Source organism: Gadus macrocephalus, chromosome 4 (assembly GCF_031168955.1).
Source record: "Gadus macrocephalus chromosome 4, ASM3116895v1".
Classification (NCBI taxonomy): domain Eukaryota; kingdom Metazoa; phylum Chordata; class Actinopteri; order Gadiformes; family Gadidae; genus Gadus; species Gadus macrocephalus.
The window spans coordinates 23,384,858-23,409,274 of record NC_082385.1 but is presented as its reverse complement, the minus strand read 5'-3'; the positions used below and the strand labels follow the sequence as shown (position 1 = coordinate 23,409,274).

The 24,417-nt window shown below is 48.3% G+C and overlaps 1 protein-coding gene across 3 annotated transcripts in view; it reads left to right on the top strand.

Moving 5' to 3' along the window:
• The first annotated feature begins 6,742 nt into the window (after positions 1-6,742).
• LOC132456366 (striated muscle preferentially expressed protein kinase-like) overlaps positions 6,743-24,417 on the top strand; it is a 102,600-nt gene continuing 84,925 nt past the window's right edge. Inside the window, exons 1-8 of one of the 3 annotated variants that reach the window (XM_060050697.1) lie at positions 6,743-7,075; positions 8,840-8,882; positions 10,480-10,509; positions 11,751-11,849; positions 13,549-13,759; positions 15,018-15,902; positions 16,519-16,937; positions 24,158-24,321. In XM_060050697.1, coding sequence (XP_059906680.1) covers positions 7,043-7,075; positions 8,840-8,882; positions 10,480-10,509; positions 11,751-11,849; positions 13,549-13,759; positions 15,018-15,902; positions 16,519-16,937; positions 24,158-24,321 — 1,884 coding nt within the window. In that variant the 5' untranslated portion in view covers positions 6,743-7,042. Of the gene's footprint in view, positions 7,076-8,839; positions 8,883-10,479; positions 10,510-11,750; positions 11,850-13,548; positions 13,760-15,017; positions 15,903-16,518; positions 16,938-22,307; positions 22,439-22,611; positions 22,723-24,157; positions 24,322-24,417 lie in introns of those variants that run through there. The other 2 variants (XM_060050698.1, XM_060050699.1) reach the window with 2 other exon arrangements.

Below are 24,417 nucleotides of genomic sequence, written 5' to 3'. Positions count from 1 at the left end.
TGACTTCCGGCTTTGTGAACTATGTAGTGACACAAACTTTTGGGCACTCAAAAAGGGCACTCAATTTAGATTCTTCCTAGCAGAATTACTTGTGTTTCGACCGTCGAAATGCCTCCAAAACACTTTCACAACCGAAGCTAGCTCTGAACTCTGAATCCCCCGCCCCCCCGCGCGTGCTCGCCACATTGCAGATATCTCGGCGCTCAACAGCGAGATTCTCTCCTCATTGCGCAAAGATATTACGGAGGTTTTTTGAATATGGAGTTACAAGCTACTGTGGAGGAAGATCTGGAGAGCATTAACTCCAAACTACAGGGTCTAAATCAGAAGGAAGCATGGTTTGGGAGGTGGGGGGCCGGTGGGATGATACTGTCAGCACAGGGCCTCCTCTATTGCCCCCTGCCCCCCCCTGCAACCTGCAGGGTGTCACCAGGGGGAAGGATACCATTCATGACAAAAGGCGGGTGCCAATGAACAGCCATTCAGTTTTGATTCCACTCGAGATTGAAAATCAATTCTGTCGATGCGTCTCTGTGGTAGCGGAACGGGAGAGGGGAACAGATCGGTCACGCTGACCATATGTCAGCGCGGTTGCCGGGGCCGTGGCAGCGATGCGTCTCTCCGCTATTGATTCTGTGTTTGCACGGCAACAGAAACAGCACGTCTCATTTAGATGCCGGAGTAAAACAAAGACGATGGCTGCTTTCAGTCAGAGCGGGTGGTGAAGCCAGGGAGGAATGAGCAAAGGTTTCGATCTCTCAGACCTTGTATTTAACACTAATAAATGATAATCGATTATGTGTGCATTTGTGGTTACATGGGTTAAGTGATCATGTGTGTGTGCGTGCGTGCTGGTGCACTTACGTGTGTGAATCTGTGTGCGTGTGTGTGTGTGTGTCGGTCAACGTGTGTGTGTGTGTGTGTCTAGCGTATGTGTGCATGTTTGTTTGTGTGTGTGTGTCGCTGCACACATGTTTGTGTGTGTGTTGTGGTGTGTGTGAGTGGATGTGTGTACTTATTGCTAAGCACAGAGGTGTCCCATGACGCAATTAGCTTGAGTCTGACTGTGAGTGTTTTTTTGCACACACACACACACACACACACACACACACACACACACACACACACACACACACACACACACACACACACACACACACATACACACACACACGTCTGATGGATGGAATGAATGTGCCTGTGGAGAGGGTGTGATGGGGGAAGGTGTTGGATGTGGAAAGCAGTATTGAGCACTTTCTTCCTACCGCTCTGGATGCCTACATTTACATTCAGGGCATTTAGCAGACGCTTTTATCCAAAGCGACTGACAATAAGTACATTTGTCATAAGAAAGTGAAACAACAATATATCACTGTTGGTACAGTAAGGATGTGTGCAAAACACTAACAACCGCTAGGTTAACCCATTCCCCGTAACAAAGTTAGAATAAGATGCCTCACAACTAAGTACTATAACTTAGTACAACATACAATAAGTGAGTACATTAAGTGCCAGGACGTACGACATACAATAAGGATGAGGTGGGGACGGGGGGGCTATGCAGAGTCTAGTTCAGGGGTGCCCAACCAGTCGATCGCGGTCTACCAGTAGACCGCCGATAGATCCCAAGTCGACCGCGAGGGGTGAAAAAAAAAATAAATAAACTTGCGCGGGACATATACGCGCGGTAGCGCATGCTCTGTCAACAGTAGTTGAAAGCCGTCAACAGTAGTTACGCAGTCCTAAACGTTGGCATGGCTGAGGGGAAACGAGTTAAGACCTACCATTTTCACCCTGAGTGGGAGGGAGATGAGAAGACGCCGTGTGCAGACGGAATGAAACCCCCACTGAAGTCCGTAGGTCCACGATACAAACCACCACCACCAGGGCCGTTGCACCAAATCCTGGGCCCCTATACAAGAGGTATTGATGCCCCCCCCCCCCCCCCCCCCCCCCCCGATTTCCCCCTACCAGCCCCCTGCGCTGAATTGTTGACGGGGGGTGGTAGCGAACAATTGTTGACGGGGGGGGGTGGTATTGTTGACGGACGGGGGGGGGGGGGTAGCGAACAATTGTTGACGGGGGGGGGGGGGGGGGAGAGCAGACGTGGCCATGTGCGACTCCTAACACTATGGGCTGGTGGATAATTCAATATTTTTATTTTTTATTATTTATTTTTTTTATTGCCATGGGCCCCCCCTCTGCCTTGGGCCCCCCCACAACTGTCTCACTTTCCCCCGCAGTCCGTCGGCCCTGACCACCACCACCACCCCCCCCCCCCCCTCCACGATACAAACCCCCCCCCCCCGCTTCAAGGTAGGTTTGACTGGTAGATCTCGAGAGGTTGGCTACTTGAAAAGTAGATCTTGGGTCGAAAAAGGTTGGGCACCCCTGGTCTAGTTGAACTCTGAAAAGGTGGAGTCTGGGGCTGGGCTAGACGTAGAGCTACATCATTGCTAGATGTAGAGCTAGACAAGAGCTAGATGTAGAACTAGACCAGGGCTAGATGTAGAGCTAGGTCAGGGCTAGATGTAGAGCTAAATCAGGGCTAGATGTCGAGCTAAAAATCATCAGTGTCTTTATTTGTTTTGGACATCTTTGATCCTGACATTAAAATTGCGATATTATAGAGAGGTTATTATGAAAAAGCAGAATCACATGTACAATATATCTAAATATATCTTAGGCAAAGAAATATACAGTATATAGATTATATGTTTTCACTGCAGAAATAAAGGAAAGGTGCTACAAGTAGGTTTAAAGCACTGCAATCAAAACAACAAAATCCTTTGGGGATTTTTCAGCATTTGTTCAAAACCTCCACCTGAATTTTTGATTCATCCTTGCTTGACCCTGGCGCGTCTCTATCACTGTTTACACTCAAACACCTTGTTCCCACTCCACTCTGTTTGGGTTCATAACTCACGTTGCTATTGGGTGGGTTCCTATCAGGCCCAGGCAAAGGGGAGGGGCTACAGTGTCTCACCCTAACCCCAAGGAGGTCAAAGCGACACGCTGCAGTTGTCCTGACAGACCTGGACTACGCGGATGACATCAGCGTGCTCTCCAACAACGTGGAGCAAGCACAGGAACTCCTGAACAGAGTGGAGCTGGAGTGCGCCAAGGTTGGCCTTAGGCTAAATGTCAAGAAAACAAAGGTCATCACCTACAACATCTCACCGGAGCATCAACCGCTGACAACAACTGGTGGCACTGCGCTGAAGGAAGTCGAGGACTTCAAGTATCTGGGCTCATGGGTCAACTCAACCGAGCAGGACCTAAAGGTGAGGAAGGCACTCGCATGGAGGGCCCTGAACGGTATGACCTGTTTATGGAACTCCAACCTCCCCCGTCAAATCAAACTCAGCCTCTTCTATGCAACGGTAGAGTCTGTTCTCTACGGCAGCAAATGCTGGACCCTGAAGCCAACCTTGCAGAAGTCTTTAGACGGGTGCTACACCAGAATGCTGCGTGCAGTACTTAACATCAGCAAGAGTACACATGTTACCAACAGGATCCTGTATGAAGGAATACCAAGGGTGAGTGAGAAAGTAGCTGCCAGGAGAATGAGACTGGCGGGACACTGCCAAAGACACCAAGAGCTGCCAGCCAGCAAATTGGTACTGTGGGAACCAACCCATGGGCATCGGTCTCGAGGACGTCCTAGACTCGCATACGTGGATGTACTCAAGAAGGATGCAGGAGCGCAAAGTACCAATGAACTGGCCAGATGTATGGAGAATCGGGATGACTGGAAGCAACGACGGAGGGCTCGTCTGAGGACGACCTAGAGAGAGGCCACTCCCCCTTTGCCCTCATTGGCTAAAGAGCTCCTCTGAACTAAAGAAAATTATATAGTCCCTTAAAACACATGTTTAATTAATTATTGTTGTCGTTTTTCTACTGCCAATGCATTCTTTCATATAAATGTCATGAAAACATTTAAGTAAAACTACCATTCATTTGATTTGTAATCTTGCTCGCTAACTTGCGGTCGTCCTCTCTCCTCTTGAACCTCTCTCACAGCGTGGCCCTGCTCCATAGCGGGGAGAGGGATCATGAGGTAGGGAGTCATAGCCCTGGGCTAGCCTGCCGCTGTAGTGGTGTCTGTGTTCTGGTCACCTCCGGGACGCTGGGAGCCATGCATAATAGATGGCTGGTTGGGAATCTGCTGAGGTCTGTACTCACCGGACCATTTTGTGTATCTGGATTAAAGGGGTACCGACACGCTCAGCTTTTTTCTAATATGAAAGATTACTTCATAATTTATTTGCGGGAAACAGAGTTGTTTGCAGACTACAATAATTGTTACGATCCTTTGTATGAAGCAGTACTCTCGTGTATTGGAAAACGCCTGAGTGGGTCCAACCCCTTTAATATCCACTTAAAGGGCAAATAAAGACATGCTGGGGCTCTATGTTGAGCATGAAGCCATCCATTGTTGAACTGCAATTTGACTCCATGGGATGTTTTGTTGGTGATACTCATTTCGTGATGACTCAAGTTTTTTTTAATTGTGAATATATTTATTGTTTTACTTTTTAATTTTTTTTTCAAATCCAAGTGACTATTTAAATCCTAAATAGGCTTAACTCTACCTTGGCTCATCAAAGCTTTTTTTCCGCCATGTCTTGCTTGAGAAACGCTGTGTCAGATGTGGTGGGGGAGATGGTGGTGGTAGAAGAGGAGATGGTGGAGCTGGAGATGGTGGTGATGGGGGAGATGGTGGAGGTGGAGGAGGAGTAGATGTTGGAGGAGGAGTAGGTGGTGGTGGTAGAGGAGGGGGTGGGATATAGTCGGGCTATCAGGTAGGGCTGGGCGATTTGGCCTAAAAATAAAATCAATTACATTTTTATTGATTTATTTTCTATATATAATATATATATATTTTTTAAGTTTTGGATTTTATTTGAAGAATGGCAATGATTAACAAAAGCTAAATAAACAACACACATCTCTGACTCGGCTGCGTGGCTCAGTTTAAGATGTTGGAGTAAATGTGTTGTGCTTCTGCTTTTGGTTTCCAAAGACTTTAGACAAAATATACACACTCACTTTGATATTTAACTTATCCCAAAAAATATAGATTTTTCTTTTTTAAAAATCGTCCCAAAAAATATATTTGAATTTCGATAAAAAATGTATTAATCGCCCAGCTCTACTATTAGTGGGTTTCTGTATTGGATGGGTTATAGGTGTGCTGCATGTTGAGTTGTTGTGGGTTGTGTGCATTTGGATCAGAGATATCTTAGAGATGTGTTAGGGTAGGATCTCAGGTCATATGTGTTGGGTTTTGTGTTTTTGTGTTGTGTGTTTGGTAATAGATATGCACAGCAAGAGAGTCTTTATTGTGGAGTCAGGTTGGTTGGGATTACTTTGGGTTAACTACTGTTATCGATGTTTGTAGCTTCAGGATGTGAAATGAGAAACCTTTGAAAATGAGCCATCAGCTCTCTCACTCTCTCACTCGCTACTCTCTACCCTCCTTTGTCTAGACATATTTCAACCTTCCCCCAGTGTGAACATATTTTCCCTTTTTATCCTCTTAATCATTTCATCTCTTTCTTTCTGACACTCACTATCTTCTTCTCCACCTCCCTCTCTCACTCCCTCTCTCCCCCCTCTCCATTTGTCTAACAGGCTGTATTTTATCCTGATCCCTGTCTGATCTCTCTCTCTCTCTCTCTCTCTCTCTCTCTCTCTCTCGCTCTCGCTCTCTCTTTCTCCCCCTCCCTCCCTTGATGCCTCTGATATTCAAGTTCATTCCATATTTTTTCCCTCTTTCCTCCTCCTCCTCCTCCTCTTCCTCCTCCCCCTCTCTCATCCTCTCCCCTTCTTCTCCTCCTCCTCCTCCTCCTCCTCCTCATTGCCCTCTCTGTCTTCAACCGTCTGCTCTTGGCTGAGGCGCAAGTGGGAGGTGAGGTGGAGAAAGTGGGTGGGTAAGGTGGTGGTGGGGTGTGTGTGTGTGTGTGGGGGGGGGGGGGGGGGGGGGGGGATAACAGGGTTAAGGTGGAGGAGGAGGAGGAGGAGGAGGTAGGAATAATGGATAGGGTTAAGGTGAAGGAGGAGGAGGTGGAGGCGGTGGTGTGTGCGAGCGGGGGTGGAGTAACTGAAAATTGCCTCAGAGAGACTCTGCGATCATCTGTGTATGCACAAACAATGCACACACACACACACAGGCAGGCAGACAGACAGACAGGCAGGCAGACAGGCAGGCGGGCAGGCAGGCAGGCAGACAGACAGGCAGGCAGGCATTCAGACACACACGCACACACACACACACGCACACACAAGCACACAGCCGTATGTGCCTCCTCTATTCTCTCTCCTCATCGCTCTCTCCAGCTCTCTTCTTCTCTCCTCCCCTCCTCCCCTTCCCTCCTCTCCTCCCGTCCTCTCCCCTCTCTTCCTTTCTCCCCTCAAACGTCCCCCTCTCCTCTCTAGTTTGCTCCTGTGCATCTCTCTTTACTTACTGCTCGCTCGCTTTGTTGCTTGCTCTCCTCCTCGCTCCGGCTCCCTTTGGTCGCTCTGCATCTCTCTCTCTCTCTCCCTCCTTCTCTCTCCCTCTCTCTCTCTCTCTCTCTCTCTCTTTCTCTCTCTCTTTCTCTTTCTCTCTCTCTCTCTCTCTCTCTTTCTCTCTCTCTCTCTCTCTCTCTCTCTCTCTCTCTCTCTCTCTCTCTCTCTCTTCATCCCTGCTGCTGACAGAGAAGAGAAGGGGGGAGAGAGAGAGAGAGAGAGAGACTGAGAGAGAAAGAGCTTGAAAGAGAGCGAGAGAGAGAGAGCGAGAGAGAGAGAGAGAGAGCGAAGACGCCCACACAAGCCGAATCTCATTTGGACTCAGATTTTTTCCGGACGCCACACCTCGTGACGGTTCCCGGGGATGTTTTAGTGTAAACCGTGCACATATTTATATATATATATGAATATAAATAAATACATATATTCTATATATATAAATCCCTATATGTCTAGATCTAAACGTGTGTATGTACTGACGTGAATCCCTGCTGACTGTGTGAGAGAGAAAGTGGTGTTGCGAGAGATGAAGAAGATCTGGTCTAAGAAGCGGTTTCAGGTAAGTTCGCCCTCTCTTCTCTCTGGGAGATACAGAATACCGGGAAGCAGGAACCAAAGCGTCTGCTGTTCTCTCTCAGCGTGGTGGCTTTGCCTCTTCGCTTTGAGGTTTTCTAATGCAGAACCAAAGCGTAATTCCACTCTGGCATTGAGCAGACAGGATGACAGTTGAGGCACGCCGATAGAGAGCCCAGCTCCGGTGGTCATCAGGACCGCCGACCGGGAGGGGAACAGGGGATTGCCGTGCTTTGATATGTTGGTTTTGTTTTGTTCTTCGAAATAACGAGACAAAGTGTGTGGTAGTATTGTGGAGTATACTTCAGGGGGTCCTCTGGAGAGGAGAGATGAGGAGAAGAAGAGAGGGTAGATACATTGTGAGCCACTACTGTTTTAGGTCGCAATATCAATCTAGAGAAAGGAATGTTTTCAGGAGGGGAACTAAATATTTAAGGGTTGGCTGGTGTAAAAAGCTGTATTTAAAGCAGCCAGATTGGAAAATCTCTGAAAAACTCGAAAAAAACATTGTCAATGACCAACTCTTATCCTATAAAGGGGTTTAATTGTAACTGTAACAATGGATAGGTCAGCAGAATCCCTGGAAAATTGTGGAACCCCTTTTTTTAGAAATCACATACTCCTGAAGGTGTGTGTGTGTGTGTGTGTGTGTGTGTGTGTGTGTGTGTGTGTGTGTGTGTGTGTGTGTGTGTGTGTGTGTGTGTGTGTGTGTGTGTGTGTGTGTGTGTGTGTGTGTGTGCGTGCCGTCAGCCCACTGGAGACAGTCGTTATGTGAAGAGGTAGGGTTTTCAGGAGAACTGTGTCAGTAGGCTATAGCGGCTATGGGAGACAGGATGAGGAGAAGGGTGCAACTTACACAAACCTCCTCCAATATCTCTTTATTTACTCCGTATCAAACTGCCACCTCTTAATATGCCTTTTTTCTGCCCTTGTGATTGGATGGAAGCAATTATTGTTTCATTTTTTTCGTATTTTGTGGTGTGTTTGGTATTATCCCTCTGCCTCTCCGAGGAAGGGATTAATTTTATTGAGAAGGCTTCTGAAATGGTTGGTGTTTGGCTCCCAGTTTGTGTCTGGGAATAGCTGATATGATTGCCCCGGGCGGTGGAGAGGGGACTACAATGGGAAAAGCAAGAATGGAAGCTTCTGGAGAATTCAGTTACACAGCGCGGATAACCCTCCACCTCCTATAGCGGTCGATACTTTATCAAACTGTTAGGGTCAACAGAGGAGGGGAATTATGGGATGGCAATATTGGATGCAGAGTAATTCCACTGAAATCACTCTTTCCTATTTGACTTTTCCCCCCTACTTTAACGTCTTTCCAAATTTACTTTGAAGTCATAATGCACTTCTCTCGTTGGATCAATGTATTCCAGGTTGTGACATGTCATACTGGTGTTGTGGCCCAGTTGGGCCACAGCTCCCACTTGTGTGGACTGAGGTTGGCTGCTTCATAGCGCTGTGTTTCTTATTGAAATACACAACTGTTTGTCCTATGTAGCCTGTATGGACAACAACATTACCTTGAGCTCAAATGTCTGGACAAACCCATGCAAGTGTGTTGTTTTGCACAGAAGGCATTGAGATGTGGCTTTTAGGACGAGACCAGCACCCAACAGAACAATAAATCCCCTCATTGGTCGTCCCCGTGGTAGAAACTGACGACTCGCGGCTTGATATGGGCGTAGTGCTGTTTCGACTCCGCTGTCCTCTTCTAATAACCTGTGGTGTTGTGCGTTTGTTTCAGAGGACGGGACACTCCACGCGGACTTTTGGAAGATTTACTCATGGTGTGTTGTCAGGACGACCCTCTCTGCCTTGGCTCTACTCAACTCTATTCTACGCTGTTCAGTCCTCTTTTACTCTTTTCTACCCTGCTCTGTGCTATCCTGGTCTTTACTGTTGTATTCCCTTCTATTGTATGCTATTCTCTTCTATTCTATCATTGTAAGAACTATTATTTTGGACTACATGCTTTATATTACATTATTTACTGTTCTATTTGATGCTGTTCTCTTCTATTCTACTGTACTCTGTTCTGTTCTACTTAATGCTGCTCTACTATGTTCTTCTCTACTCTGTTCTATTTAATGCTACTCTATTGTATTCTACTCCACTCGTCTATGTCTTGTTCTATTCTAATCAATCATACGTTACTCAAGTCTATTCCGGTTCATTTCCAGTCCGAAGGCCATTCCAGTACAACGTGCCAGTGTAACGGCACCAGTAATAAGTCATGTTAATGGTTTTTAAAGGCCCACATTGAGGGCACTCCACAGCTCGTAGAAAACACTTTCCACGTTTTGACATCTCACAACACTAAAGGTGTTCTTATCGTCCACGCAACCTTAAGCAAACCGGTTTAAGGGTGCGTGGCGATAATCACAGCCCCCACAAACTGAAAGGTGATTTGGCGCACCGCAACTACCGTCACGGCACAACACACTATGTTGTACCACACGGTTTGTTGCATGTTTTGGGTTCACGCGGACCCAACCGCGCGGTGACTCCAGACCGGGTTCTACCAAGTACTCGGTAGAACGGGAGTCGTAGCGCCATGTTTCCCGTCCGGTACACTAATTCATCTCTGGCCTCTGGGGTGTTTTACCTTACATCTGACATTGCAAATCTGGAGACTTACATAACTGTAAATCATATTTCCCCTCAGCTACTGCGCCCTAATTTCCTAAATGCAGTACATCACAGCGGGACACTTTGAGCTATAACTTGGGGTAATTACATTGCAGTAGATTTCTGCTGGCCTGGTGTGCAAGCTGTTTAGCTCCAGTGGATGTGGTTACGTCTGCGTGCACACACAGACACAAACAGATCCACACCGATAAACAAAACACAAAAAAAGACACCGATAAACACGCAGGTAAACACACAAACCCTGATATATGTTCACAAATACAGACAGGAACACTATTAAACACAGAGGAAAACGAACACATATACGCATACACAGATGAGCACACACACAAACTCATACACTCACACCCGGCAACATCACACATCACACTCAAGACGAATGCTTTTGCTTGTGTTGCCCCAGCCCCTGCCTTAACGTAACCCCACCCCAGCCCCACCCCCCTGACACACACAAAACAAATCCTGTTCGGTCTATATCTCTTCCTATCCTGTCGTTGAGCGTAAACTCCCCAAACCACCCCCATCACCCCCATCAGCCCCTGTGACAGCGCCATCTAACCGCTAAACGTTATCCGCCAGGCCTGCCCCCCCTCCCCCCGCTGAGGAGGGACTCTTCTTAGACTCTAATGGGTACCGAGAGGCGGCCCGCTGGTCGTGTGGGTGAGAGGGATGCTGGTTGCCATAGTAACGCTGCTCTCCCGTCTGCCCTCTCTTGCTGTCACTATGGAAGCGAAGTCTTCCGCTCCTGCCGAAAGCAAAGCTATGGTAAAAAAAGAAAAAAACGCTGGATGATAACCGCCTTTCGCCTGTCCGTCTGTCCCCCTCCACCCCTCCATCCCTCCCCCTCCATCACCACCAACACTGGCACTGCCGTCACCCCCGCCAACCCCTCTTCCTCCTTCCACCCTGTTGCCATGTGTGTCATGTGACGTTGTGGTGGTCCTCATTGTCCTTATACAAGCCCAACCAGAGCACCCCCCTGCTATCGTTTGCCCCCACCCTCTTCCGTTTGAATTCTACATTCGTCATCTCCTTTGCATTTATTTATCAATGTTACGTACATTTTTTTATTGCACTAGTTTGAACGTTGTTCTTTTTGCTGCATGTTCTTGTTTTGTTTGAAGAACATGCCAAAACGTGAGTCCCAGAGGACATACAATATGTCTTTCTTTAAAGCTCAGTGAGGGAGGGTGCCAGATCTACGCTCGCATGTTTGCAACTTTGGGATGAGAAAATCGTTGTTTTCTACTCGTATCCAAAGTTATCCCAACCTCTCAAGAACAGGATAGGAAAGGGAACGGTACAAACAGTGCTGACCTCTGATCGTCAAATTGTGTTATGCTAGCAGAACACATTTCACAGTTTGTGCTGCTTTTGAAACTGTTTAATTTAAAGTTTGAAGGGGAAAATCTGCTATGAGAAGCTCATAATAAGTGCATGAAAGCAGGCTGAATTTCAATAAAATCTTATGGATGTGTTGTGGCTCATTTGCTTCAAATGAGTTACCGTGGGCTAGCTTAATAATTGTGTTTAAAAGCCAACAGAATGAACTTATACATTTTTGAAAAGCGGGCATATTGTCAAATATCATAAATAGAATACTTGAAAGGGACATTAAACCTAGCTCTTTTTAACAGTGTCACAGAGACACAAAACTCTTGAGGACAAACATGAAGTGGGTCCCACCGTCGCCTCAACCCGCGGGGAGCTGACAGAACGGTCTCTATTTATATTCCCCACACCCTGCGGACCCGGTGTCACGGTAGTATCAATTCATTCCGCTCCTGTACATTGGAACCGAGGGGCTCCTTGACCTTTCTCAAGGAGCTTCTTGACAAAAAACAAACAAAGGAACCACGGCGACAAACAAGACGAGACCAAATTTACACTGTCGTTTTGTATTTTTCATTTTTTTCCTCCCACCTCCACCTCTTCCTCACGTCGTCGACTGTGTGACTGTTTCTTCCCGGCCACTGACTGTGTTTGTTTGTTTGTCCTCTCCTCAGACTCTGAGACCACAGAAGACGAGGCCACTGAGCCTCTGGGCCCCATGGAAACCAAGGCGGGGCTGGGGAGGCCTCAGGGCACCCATCGAGGACCCCCAGGTAAGACCCTCGAACACACACACTGGGTCTGTTGGGTTTTGTTTGCCTATCTTCCACATCTTAACACACACGGTTAGCTTGCTAACCGTGATGTTCATCCACAGTACCATGCGCAGAGACAATGTCCCTATTTCTAGTAAGCAGCTTGGAAGTACAATTTCTAATTTAAGGGTAAATAAAAAAAACACGGTATAATAATTTCAGCCGTAAATCAGTATTGAGACAGTACAGCAACAGTCTGTTAAAAAGTAGTAGTTAGAAAAGTGAAATGACACATTAGCGTGTATTTCAAATGGAGTGTGATTATTTTCAGTTGAGTATTTAATTGACATAATAAATGAGTCGGAGCGGTTGAGGGTTGTTAGGGAGTCCTGGTTGTAGAGGCCCACTTAGCGATTCAGGTAGCGTTAGGGGCCCATCGGCCCAGGTGCTACTCACGTTTCCCACAGAACAACAACACAGCGCAGGCCTCAAGAACTGCAGAACAACAACACAGCGCAGGCCTCAAGATCCGCAGAACCACAACACAGTGCAGGCCTCAAGAACCGCAAACCACAACACAGTGCAGGCCTCAAGAACTGCAGAACCACAACACACAGCGCAGGCCTCAAGAACCGCAGACCAACAACACAGTGCAGGCCTCAAGAACCGCAGAACCACAACACAGTGCAGGCCTCAAGAACTGCAGAACCACAACACAGCGCAGGTCTTAAGAACCGCAGAACCAAAACACAGCGCAGGCTTCATCCACTCATTATTTCACCCAATGATGTCGATTTGTACCAATGAGTCCGGGAAAATCTGCTTACGTTGCATATTAATTATAATACCTTAAAGCTAATGAGCTAAACCGTAGAGCGCATGTAGAGAAAGGAAGAGGATGCCGTTATTGAATGCTAAGAACATTACTGTTGTGCAAAGGTTTCTGTGAAGATTCACTCTTGCATTGCTGGGTGAATATCGCAGGATATGTCACTGGCCAGTTGGTTTTGCGTTTTGTCACGTCTAAATAAAGACACACAGAAATGGCCGGTTTTGTTATCGTGTTTCCCCCATGCTCGTTCAGAAACGCGTTTTGTCGATATCAGGTTTTCGTCTTGGTGGCTTCCACTTCCTGAACCAAACGATAAGGAACCGAGGGCTGCTATTGTCATGACAACAAGGAAAGCAGATTCATATCATCTTTCACTCTTTCTTATTATTTATTTATTTTTTAAATATTTTTTAAAGCTACTGAATCAAGGTGAATCATTTATTTATTTTAAGGACAAAAAAAATAATATCTATCTGAAATCACAATTGAGCTTCTCTGCATTGTGCACTCGAGCCAAAATGAAAATGAAAGTTACTGCCAGAAGATGATTTCTTTAAAATCGGTGTCTTTTGGTGTGATTAAGGCTGTATATAAATGTTTCTCTCTCTCTCTCTCTCTGTCGCTCTCTGTCTCTGTATCTCTATCTTTCTCTCTCTCTCTCTCTCTCTCTCTCTCTCTCTCTCTCTCTCTGTCGCTCTCTGTCTCTGTATCTCTATCTTTCTCTCTCTCTCTCTCTCTCTCTCTCTCTCTCTCTCTCTCTCTCTCTCTCTCTCTCTCTCTCTCTCTCTCTCTCTCTCTGTTGCTTTCTCTCTCTCTCTCTCTCTCTCTCTCTCTCTCTCTCTCGTTCTCTCTCTATCCCTCTCCCCCTCTCCCCCCCTCCTCCAGGTGAGGAAGAAGGGAGGACCACCACGGCGGTAGGCGGCAAGGACCACCACCACGCCTCGGACCACCACAGATCCGCCGCCCTCCCGGGGGGCTTTGACCCCATCGTGGAGCGGGAACTGAGGGCCTTGGGGTCCCGGCCCCCCGGCGGTACCACCTCCACCTGCGCCACCGCCGCCAACCACACCCACCAGGACCCCTCGCACCCCGCAAGGCAAGCTGCCCACGCCAGGGGGTGCCTGCCCCCCGTCCGGCACCTTGGGGTGGAGCCCCTGATGCGGGCGTCCCACGCTAACCTGGCGCTGCCCGCCGCCGCGCAGGGATCAGAGGAAAGTGTGTGTGTAGGGAGCGACTACTACGGTAGCATGTTCAGCCTGTACCGCGGGAGGACCTTTTCTATGCCGCTATAGCGCCCACCATGGCCGTTTTTAAGGTTTGACGGAGAAGGAAAATAACGAAAAAGAAAAGCGACCGGCCTCTCCAAAAATTTGTAGAGACTCGACTCATTAAGGATTACGCCAAACGAATCCCGCATAGACTGCAGATTTTTTGCAGATTTTTTACAATTTTCTTTGTTGTATTTGGTACGATACGAGGCCTTTTCATGCCATCATAGCTACGCTCCATTGTTGGTCCACCTTCACACTTTCCTTTGATTCCATTTTGGTTTGGTTTGGTGTTTTTGGCGGTGTGGATACTTTTCCTCTGGTTTGAAGTGTTACTCTGGTTTGAAACTTTTTAACGTTTATTTTTTCTGACCCCACTAACGTCTTTCGTGGCTTTCCATCCTGTTGATCTGACGTTTCCACTGATGTCAATAAACACCACTTTATTACTATGACACTTTTTACAGGCCCCTTGCACATTTTGTATGCCACCCCCCCCTTTGGAATAACCTCTTGCATGGGTTGCAAGCTTTTGAAACCAAAGCTAATATTAGCATGACATTTTTTCCTAAATATTTATTCCAAAAAGATAACACTGGTCAAGTGGACAACAAAAGTGCATTGTGTGTTTCACAAATTCTTTAAATGGCATGTGTTTGGCATTTGTAGTTTTGAAGGATTTTTGGGGATGTTACTTTGAGCATCGAATGACATATTGCCTTCCGTTAGATTCTGTTCTGCCACACATGAACAAATGCCAACTTATGTCCTGACAATAGATATGAGGAACAATATTATATCCATCCCATAGTGACACCATTTCAGTTCCTCACCCTTTGAACAATAAGTTACAATGCGCCCGGAGTCAACACCCAACACACTTGCACACCCTGGGCACAAAACTCAAGACTCATCCACCGGAGTTTTGTGTGAAAGACGCCTAATGGACCATCTAACCCTCTTAACCATCTGAACCCTCTAACCCCTCACTCTCGTTAGACCACCAGTCTCCGCTGGTCTCCGTCACAAACCTAACGTTCTCCAAAGTCTAACGATCTTACCCCCTCGATCTCCAACACCTGGTAGGACGACCGCCCTGTCTAAGGCCCTCCCTCCAGCCCTCTCCCCCGGATCTTCCCCCACCAACCAGCAGCCTCCCTCGACTTCACCGTACCCAACCACCTCCGGCACGCCAAAAAACAGGATCTCTGACGACACCATCGCGGTCGGCGACCTGACCTCCAAACCGACCCGGGCGGCGGCCAAGATCTTCGACAAGGTGCGGGCGTTCGAGGAGCGCCTCGGGGTCCCGGGGGCAGGGCCCCCCCGGCTGGCGAGGGCTGCCTCGTTCGGTGACGCGGATGCGGACGGCGCCCGGGGGTGGCGGGCGGGGACAGGCCTCCCCGAGCAGGACGGTCGCGTGCTGCAGGGGGCGGCGCAGCGGCGCTCGGCCTTCAAGCAGCGCGCCTCGTCACTGGAGGACGCTGCCAGCCTCGCACAGCGGGTGCAGAGCTTCCAGAGCAAGTTCAACGAGGAGCTGCAGCGCATCAAGAGGCTGGTGGGGAAGCCTGGCCTCAGGAAGGCCTGCTCCATGGAGCAGCTGGCCCCCAGGGACACACCCAGAGGGACGGGCAGAGCAGGTGGAGGAGGAGTTGGAGGAGGGTGTGCGGTGGGGAAGCTGGAGCCCATACCCCCCCAGGTGGTGAAGAAACTGGAGGCCAGGAAGCGGGTGCTGGAAGAGCAGAGGGTGGGAGGTGGAGTTATGGTCGGAGGGGGGGAGTGCCCCCCGCGGAGGCCCCCGGACGAAGCCTCTGGAGCCCCCCAAGGGAGGACCTCATTGCTGCGGGAACCGCTGCTGCCGACGCCTCGCGGTTTGGAGAAGATCTCCTCTGTTGCCATGGAGACAGAACCAGTTCACCAGCTGCCAGCGGGCCCAGTGACAGTAACAGTCAGAACGAAAAGCACGGCAAGGTTGGATATCTTTATTTTCTGTGTGTGTGTCTCCTTAAAAACAATGCCGTTGTTCTGTTTTATTTATAAGACTAGGGTTTACACCAAGCAAACACAGTTTGCCTGAACAACCCTTTTAGGGGCACTGTGAGGGATTGAAAGTGTGAAGGGGAAATAGGATATTTGTGATTTTCGGGGCTTATCATGAGTTACAAGCATTGCTTGGCTGTTTTGGTCATTGGTTCCTGGGTTTCTGTTCTCCATTTGGAAAACAAGATAAATGGTCCATCTTTAACTAGCCAAACTGAGTTGGTTTTGAACCCATGACTAAAGCAGTTATCCCTTATATAACAAAAAGCGTGACGGTTCCACTTTAATTGGACAAAATGAGGCTGGAAATAACCTCCATTTTCCATTTATCTTGAAAAGTCGCTTGTTGTGTCAAAAGTAAACCTATATAACATGAGCTAATAGCTTGTCAACCTACATTTAAACTTGTTCTTCTTGTTCTTATTTAACTATGTTCCACCCAAGCAAACATTTAACGCCTCAACACACAGTTTCTCCTAAAAAAAAAACAGTTAAACCACGCTCGGTTTTAAATATATTGTCATTTTTCGGGCTGTTTTCTTGTCAGTCGCAGTGAATCCCTCGGCGCCAAACCACAATCAGTCAAACAGCCGCCGCGTCTCTCGTCCTCCACCACGGCCCCACCGGCCCCCCAACCTCGACAACCTGAAACCCCTGAGGGTCCTGAGGTCGGAGCTGTCACAGATCAAGACCCCCCGGGCGCAGGGAAGACCCGACACCCCCCCCAGCCCATCGCCGTAGGCCGGGACCCAGCGGGGTCTCACTCGCGGCCGGCCAAGACCGCCCGGCCGCCGGGCCCCTCTGTTGGCCCCTCTGTCAGCCCCCTGTTGAAGAAGAGGAAGGGGCCCTCGCCCCTTCCCCAAATCCTGGTAGAGGAGGTGGTGGAGGAGGAGATGGAGGAGACGAAGGGGGAGGAGCGGAACGCGAGAACGCGTTTTCTGGAGTCTTCTGGATTCCCGATGGAAGGTGGGTTCAAAGTATTGATACCGTTTCAATCGTTTCTTTGGATTGTTCTGCTGATTGCTGCTTTTCACAGAGAAAAAAGATGCGCCTCGAGGGCAATATTCTGGGATGTGGCAAACGTTGAATTGAGTTGTCTGTTTTTCAGAGTGAATTTGGGATCATTACTTTGCCGCAATAGCTTTTTATTTAGCTTATTCGTGACTAAAACTGTACGAAATAGCCACCGATGCGTCTTCAGTCAAGATTTACTCTTTCCCAGTTAGGAAGTTGGGTGGATTCAGTCGTGCCTGTAGATGTAGTCCTATCAACTTCCTTTTGTTATGAACTTACACTTGGCCAACGTGGTGGGGCTTACCAAATTTTTTTCTGTCCCGTCTGTTGTCTTCAAGTGTGTTTGTGTCCTGTTGTTTTATGACTGAACCAATGCAGTGTTCTGATGGGGCCACAGAACCAGATAATTAACGGGTTAACAACCGACATTCATGTGAAAAAAATAACTGCTACCATGGTTCCCTCCCCCTCGCTCGACCCTGATTTCACTTTTAGGTAAGAAAATTGGGCAACCCCTACTTCTTAAATCAATGAAATAAATGTGTTAAAGGTCCCATGACATGCTATTTTATGTATTCTTTAATATAGGTATTAGTGGGCAACTAACACAGTATTCAAAGACGTTCCCTAAATTCAGCCGTGGTGCAGAGTTACAGCCACTCCGAGCCAGTCGCACATTGAGCTTCCCCCAAATGCGCTGTTTCGGTGGGCGTGTCAAGGAGGAGGGTGGGGGTGTGGCCCTGAGCAGCTTGCAGCCACCATGCGCTCTGTTTACAGTGGATGTATCGCAATGGCGAGCCGCACACAGCCTTTAGCCGTGTTCTGTAAATATTCTAGAACACACGGGAGTCCTGGAGCTCTATATCTAAATATTATCATATAGCCTACACAGATATCTATATCATATAATATATATTATCACGGCCAAAAGCTGTGTGAGCCGATATTATGAATCTCAAACGACCGCGTTGGGTTCTCCGACGTTCCTGGTTCTTCAACGTCCACATCAATGTGAATACACACACTGTAACGGAAGTGTTTCTTGTCGGTTCTTTGACGTGTCTTGTATTTCCACAACGAGACTGTCGTGGGGGTTATCTGAGCCATGGTTGAGAAGGAATTGGGGGAAAGGAACTTTGATTTGACTCGCTGAAGTACATGAACTGCGACATGCCGCCGGTTGCCGCGAGGCACCATCGCCCGGCAGCGGGCAGCCGGCAGCAGGCAGCGCGCGGTTCAGTCGACTTCAGGTTGATGTGAAAGTGGAAGAACCAGAGACGTCGCAGAACCCGACAAAGTCGTTTGTGATTCATAATATCGTCTGGAGGCGCACACAATATGTTATATGATATAGATATCTATGTATATGATATTATTTAGATATAGAGCTCCAGGACTGTAACGCAAGTGACTCGAGACACGAGACTCGTATTGGGGGTTATCTCAGCCAAGGTTGAGAATGAATTGGGGGGAAGGAACTTTGGCTTTGACTCCCTCAAGAACATGAACCACGACATGGAGGAGAAAGGGATTGTTGGCGGCGAATGTCTCCCGCTTGAGCCCCGCTGAGGGACCACCGCCGGAGGCGGAGGTGCATAAGCGCTGCCCGGCAAAGATCCCTTTCTCCTCCTTGTCGTGGTTCATGTTCTTGAGGGAGTCAAAGCCAAAGTTCCTTCCCCCCAATTCATTCTCAACCTTGGCTGAGATAACCCCCAATACGAGTCTTGTTGTAGAAATACCAGATACGAGAGCGCCATCACACCAACAGCAGAACGGTTATCCAAATAACAAGGAAGTGTACAACACTTGCGTTACAGTCCTGGAGCTCTATATCTAAATAATATCATATAATACATAGATATCTATATCATATAACATATTGTATGCGCCTCCAGACGATATTATGAATCACAAACGACTTTGTCGGGTTCTGCGACGTCTCTGGTTCTTCCACTTTCACATCAACCTGAAGTCGACTGAACCGCGCGCTGCCTGCGGCCGGCTGCCGGCTGCCGGCTGCCGGCTGCCCGCTGCCGGGCGATGGTGCCTCGCGGCAACCGGCGGCATGTCGCAGTTCATGTACTTCAGCGAGTCAAACCAAAGTTCCTTTCCCCCAATTCCTTCTCAACCATGGCTTAGATAACCCCCACGACAGTCTCGTTGTGGAAATACAAGACACGTCAAAGAACCGACAAGAAACACTTGCGTTACAGTGTGTGTATTCACACACACACACATGTGGCGCTCGCACGGTCGAGTCTCATTGGCGGGCCAACGTCTCTGGGCGGGCCAGGCAGAGTAAGGGGAGGAGCTGAGATTCCTCATGACGTCATGAGCACAGATTTCCAAATCAGCGCGCTTGAGCCTCCGTTTTTTCAAAGGCGAGCAGAACAGCTAGTGCTCGTTTTACACCAAACGCAAGTTTTAGCCACTGGGGGACCATAGGCAGGCTAGGGGAACTCATATTTATGTTAGAAAACCTCATAAATTGAGATTTTCATGTCATGGGACCTTTAATAGATACGTTTTTACAAAGAATACACAGGAGTTGCTCATAATACTAATACAAAATCGGTGTGTGAGAGAAAGAGAGAGACAGAGAGCGACAGAGAGAGAGAGAAAGAGAAAGAGAGACGGAGACAGAGATAGAGAGCGACAGAGAGGGAGAGAGAGAGAGAAAGAGACAGAGAGAGAGAGATAGAGAGTGACAGAGAGGGAGAGAGAGAGAAAGAGAAAGAGAGAGTGAAACATTTATATACGGCCTTAATCACACCTAAAGACACAGATTCAGCGCTGCGATCAGAAAACACACAAGATGAAAAATTGTGTGTACCAGGGTACAGGAAGTAGACTAAACCAGTGAAGATGAGTCTACTATCCCTGGTAGTGTTATGAGCCACTCCTGTGCTCTTCCTTCAATGACACCGCTGGGAAAAGTGTCTGTTGGGACCTTCTTCGATCATTGCCGACGTCTCCAATGGTAGCTGTGTCCCCCGTTCCAACAGGGAATATTCTGAACGATAGTGTGGCCAAACGATGCAGTTGAGTGTGTTGTCTCTCTGGATTCGTAGTGTTATGCGTTGTGTTGCGCTTTATAGATGTGGGGGTTGAGGCATGAGAGTTAAGGTAAGCCAGAGGTGATGGGCTCGTCAAAAAGTTCTGTTGTAACCCTTTCATCATGACACACACACTTTCTGACAAATTTCGATTTCCATTGAAGTCCCATCTTCACACAACCACACGCACACCTGCACATATACCGGAAGGGATGCACAAAACACAAACACACGCACGCAGACACACACAGACACGCACACACTCACGCATGCATGCACACACACACCCACACACACACACGCACACACACACACACACACACACACATGCACGCACATACCCACACACCCGTGACCATTTGAATCCCTTATATCCACATGCTCATACTCACAAACAGGCTCCCCCCCCCACGTGTCCATTGCCACGGCAACCTCCATTAATTCTTAAGTGCTCCCCCACCGGTGGCAGACCTTCTCTATCTAACAGAGGCCCCCCCTCCCCCCGGGACAGACACTTGCCCACATTCGCGTGCACAAAAACACACTCAATAAGGGATCCCAATGTTAATTTGTGTGTGCGTGTGTGAGTATTTGTGTGCGAGTTGTGTGCAAATGGGCATGCCTGAATAATGTGTGTCTGTATTCGATTGAGTATGGGGTTTTATTTGTGTGCGTGCCGGTGTGGGTATAATGCCGCGTTTCCACTGCAGGGTGCGGAACGGATCGGATCGCAAAGGTGCGGTAGGGAGGGGGCGGTATAGCCCAGCTCAGTTCCGAGGTCGCGTTTCCACTGCCGACAGTACCCTTTGTGGTAGGCCGGATGTCGATCGCCACGGCAGCTACGTAAACATCGTAAACAACGTCTTCCTCCCCAAGAATGCAGACGAACGTCTCCACCTCCTTGTTCGCCCAAGCAAGCGTTTTACGCGACATGTTAATTGTAAAGAATAATACCTCGAGGCTACTGTTTGTTTGTTTTTATCCCCGCGTCACCCGGAAGTGATGATTCTGTCGACCAATCAACGGAGGGGGTGTGTAGATAGAATTTCCCGGGACCCTTTCAGGCGTCTCGTCTCGTTTTCGGTACCCCAACGGAGGAGTCCCGAGAACGAGGCCGGAACGGGTACGGCAAAGTCCGGGTCACGCCCACTTTTGGCGGTGGAAACGCGACCCGATCCGCACCTTTGCGATCCGATCCGTTCCGCACCCTGCAGTGGAAACGCGCCATTAGAGACTCATGTTTGAACACACACACACACACACACAAACACACACACAAACACACACACACACACACACACACACACACACACACACACACACACACACACACACACACACACAGGTGAATCAACATTGAAATATCCTTCAGTGTCTGTATGCGTATGTGTGTGTGTGTGTCTGTTCGTATGTGTGTGTGTGTGTCTGTATGTGTGCGTGTGTGTGTGTCAGTATATGTGTGTCTGTGTGTATGTATGTGTGTCTGTATGTATGTGTGTGTGTGTGTGTCTGTATGTATGTGTTTGTGCGTCTGTATGTGTGTGTGTTTGTGTCTGTATGCATGTGTTTGTGTGTCTGTATGTCTGTGTGTGTGTGTGTGTGTGTGTGTGTGTGTCTGTATGTCTGTGTGTGTGTGTGTGTGTGTGTGTGTCTGTATGTCTGTGTGTGTGTGTGTGTGTGTGTGTGTGTGTGTGTGTCTGAGGTTGTTACTTTGTTCTCCGTAACCCTGCGTCAGCAAGGCCTCCACCTCCCGGCTTTTATCAACAGAGCTCCAGTATTGAGTCTGAGCGGCTCTCGTCTCGGTCCAACCATATTAGGCCATCCCGTCTCTGGTATTTATAGTCTCCTGCTCCACTACCTCCGCTAGTGGCCTGAAGTCTCTGTCTCCTCTCCACATTCCACCGGTCTGGGGCCGCCCGTGCAACAAGTGCGTGTGTGTGTGTGTGTGTGTGCGTGTGCGTGTGTGTGTGTGTGTGTGCGTGTGCGTGTGTGCGCGTGTGTGTGTGTTAACATCTTTTGAAATGTTTCAACTCATGTTCGTCCTTCTTAAGATTGTTTTTATCAATAAGGTTCGAGGTCAAAGTTTGCAGGGCGTTGTGATGACGTTCAGCCAGATGGCACGGGGAGGAGGCTGGTTAAGCGGAAAGCCAAACTAAGATTGAAAAAGAGAATGGAAGCACAGATATCAGACCGCCGCAGAGAAGGAAATTACGTCAACACCTCGCCGATAAGTCTAAAATAAAAAAGACACCCCCCTCCTCTCAGCCTCCTAATACTGAAACAAAACAGCGTGGGTTCGTCTCTGCCAAGAAGACCGGCTCTGCCTGCCTCGGTTTATGGTTCCGCGCAACGATTGAACAACAAGGCAGCGAGAACTTGAATACTTGTGCGTCCACAGTGAGTCTCTCTCGACCGAGTCTTTACAATGTTAGGAGGAGGATGTTGGATGAGAGGTGGGTGGGGGTGGGGATGGAGGGGGAGAGAGGGAGAGAGGAAGAGTTGTCGGATGGGGACGACCAGAGAGAGATCTGTCTTGTTGCGCGCTGCAACGGTTGTGGTTGATTTGTGAGGGTTGGCAGGTTTATGTGGATGTTGGCGTTTGGGTGGGGCGGGGGTTGGAGGAGGGAAGGGGATACTCTCTGGTCACCAAGGAGACCCCAGCCCGGAGATGTGACGACTCGGTATGTCGGTGTGTTTTTCTACAACCATATCTGGTTTGTTTTGGTTTGTTTGTCACGCTAATGTAAAGTTTGTAGGTCTCCTTCGGGTTGTAGCTCCCGCCTTTTCTTGGTGTTGGACGTGTTTGTTGTTTGGCGTGTTCACCCTCCCAAGGCTTGGAGGAGAGGTTGGTTCGGCTCTCAGAGCAGAGCGAGATAAAGGCCTTATGAAATAAATACAACGTGTTCCTAAAGTCCTTCTGCTGGCTCTCCCCGTCTTGTGTCGTGGTTGGCCGACCGTGTTCTGGATACGGACCACGAGTCTAGGGACCAGTATGGACCACTGTGGACCACTATGAACCAATAGGTACCACTATGGACCACTATGGTCCAATAGGTACCACTATGGACCACTGTGTATCACTATGGACCACTATGGAGCACTGTGGACCACTATGGAGCCCTGTGGAGCACTATGGACCACTATGGAGCACTATGGAGCACTATGGACCACCGTGGACCACTATGGACCACTGTGGACCACTTTGGACCTGTATGGACCGCAATGGACCACTATTGACCAATATGGACCACTGTGGAGTCCACTATGGACCACTATGTATCATTAAGTATCACTATTGACCACTATGGACCACTATGTATCACTGGACCATTATGGACCACTAGGGACCACTGTGGACCACTATGCACCACTATGGAGCACTGTAGACCACTATAGAACACTATGGAACACTAGGGACCAGTGTGGAGCACTGTGGACCACTCTACCATTATGGAGCACTGTGGACCACTGTACAGGTCAACCCGTTCCAGGGTTGTTATAGCAGAGTCTGTTTCTACGGCTGACATAAAAGCAGACACTGTCATTTCTCCCGTTATTACCCGCTCTTTATTGGTATTTTTGGGGACGTTTTATATAGATCTGGGCAGTGAGAGACAGAGAGAATGTGATGTAGAGACAGATAGAGAAGCAGAGAGGGAGAGGGAGGGTCAGATATTGGTGGCAGAGGGAGAGACAGAGGGACCAAAGGAGGGAATTATGGTAGAGCGAGAGTCAGGTAGAGACTGCACTTGCAATTCACTGCTGGATTAATATTGACCTCATCAAAAAGTACAGCTCATCTTTTAAATCAACCCTGAAGTATTTGTGTGTGTGTGTGTGTGTGAGCGAGCGAGAGAGAGGGAGAAAGTTATAGCCATACTTTTTTGCTGTGTATGCACGTTTACATTTCTATTCAATTGTACTTTGAAAGATTATTTTTATCTAGGATTATTTTAAATTATTATTATTGCATTATATGTTATATTTTCTTGTAATGTAAATGTACCTTTTCCATGCCAATAAAGCCCTTTAAATCTTGAGACCGAAACCCCTATGCACTATGCTACAACGCACAATACAGCACACAGGGCACTAACGTTATGGGGTCTGTTCCAGGGCCTGCCCACAAGCCTTGTGGGAGAGCAACCGTTGCCAGAAATGCCAGCAGTCCCAGCCAATCAGATGAGGGCAGCCTGACGCTACAAGACGAAGCTATGGAGCTGGAGGTCCCACCTTCTCGAGGCAAACAAGTCCACTTCAGAGAGCCGCCCTCGTTTCAGGCAAGAGTCTGATTCAAGTTCATTTTATTTCGATAGCAATTTAAGTAAATAGAATCCGTCTTAAATTTCTGTCACAGAATTTAAGTAAAAGAAGAT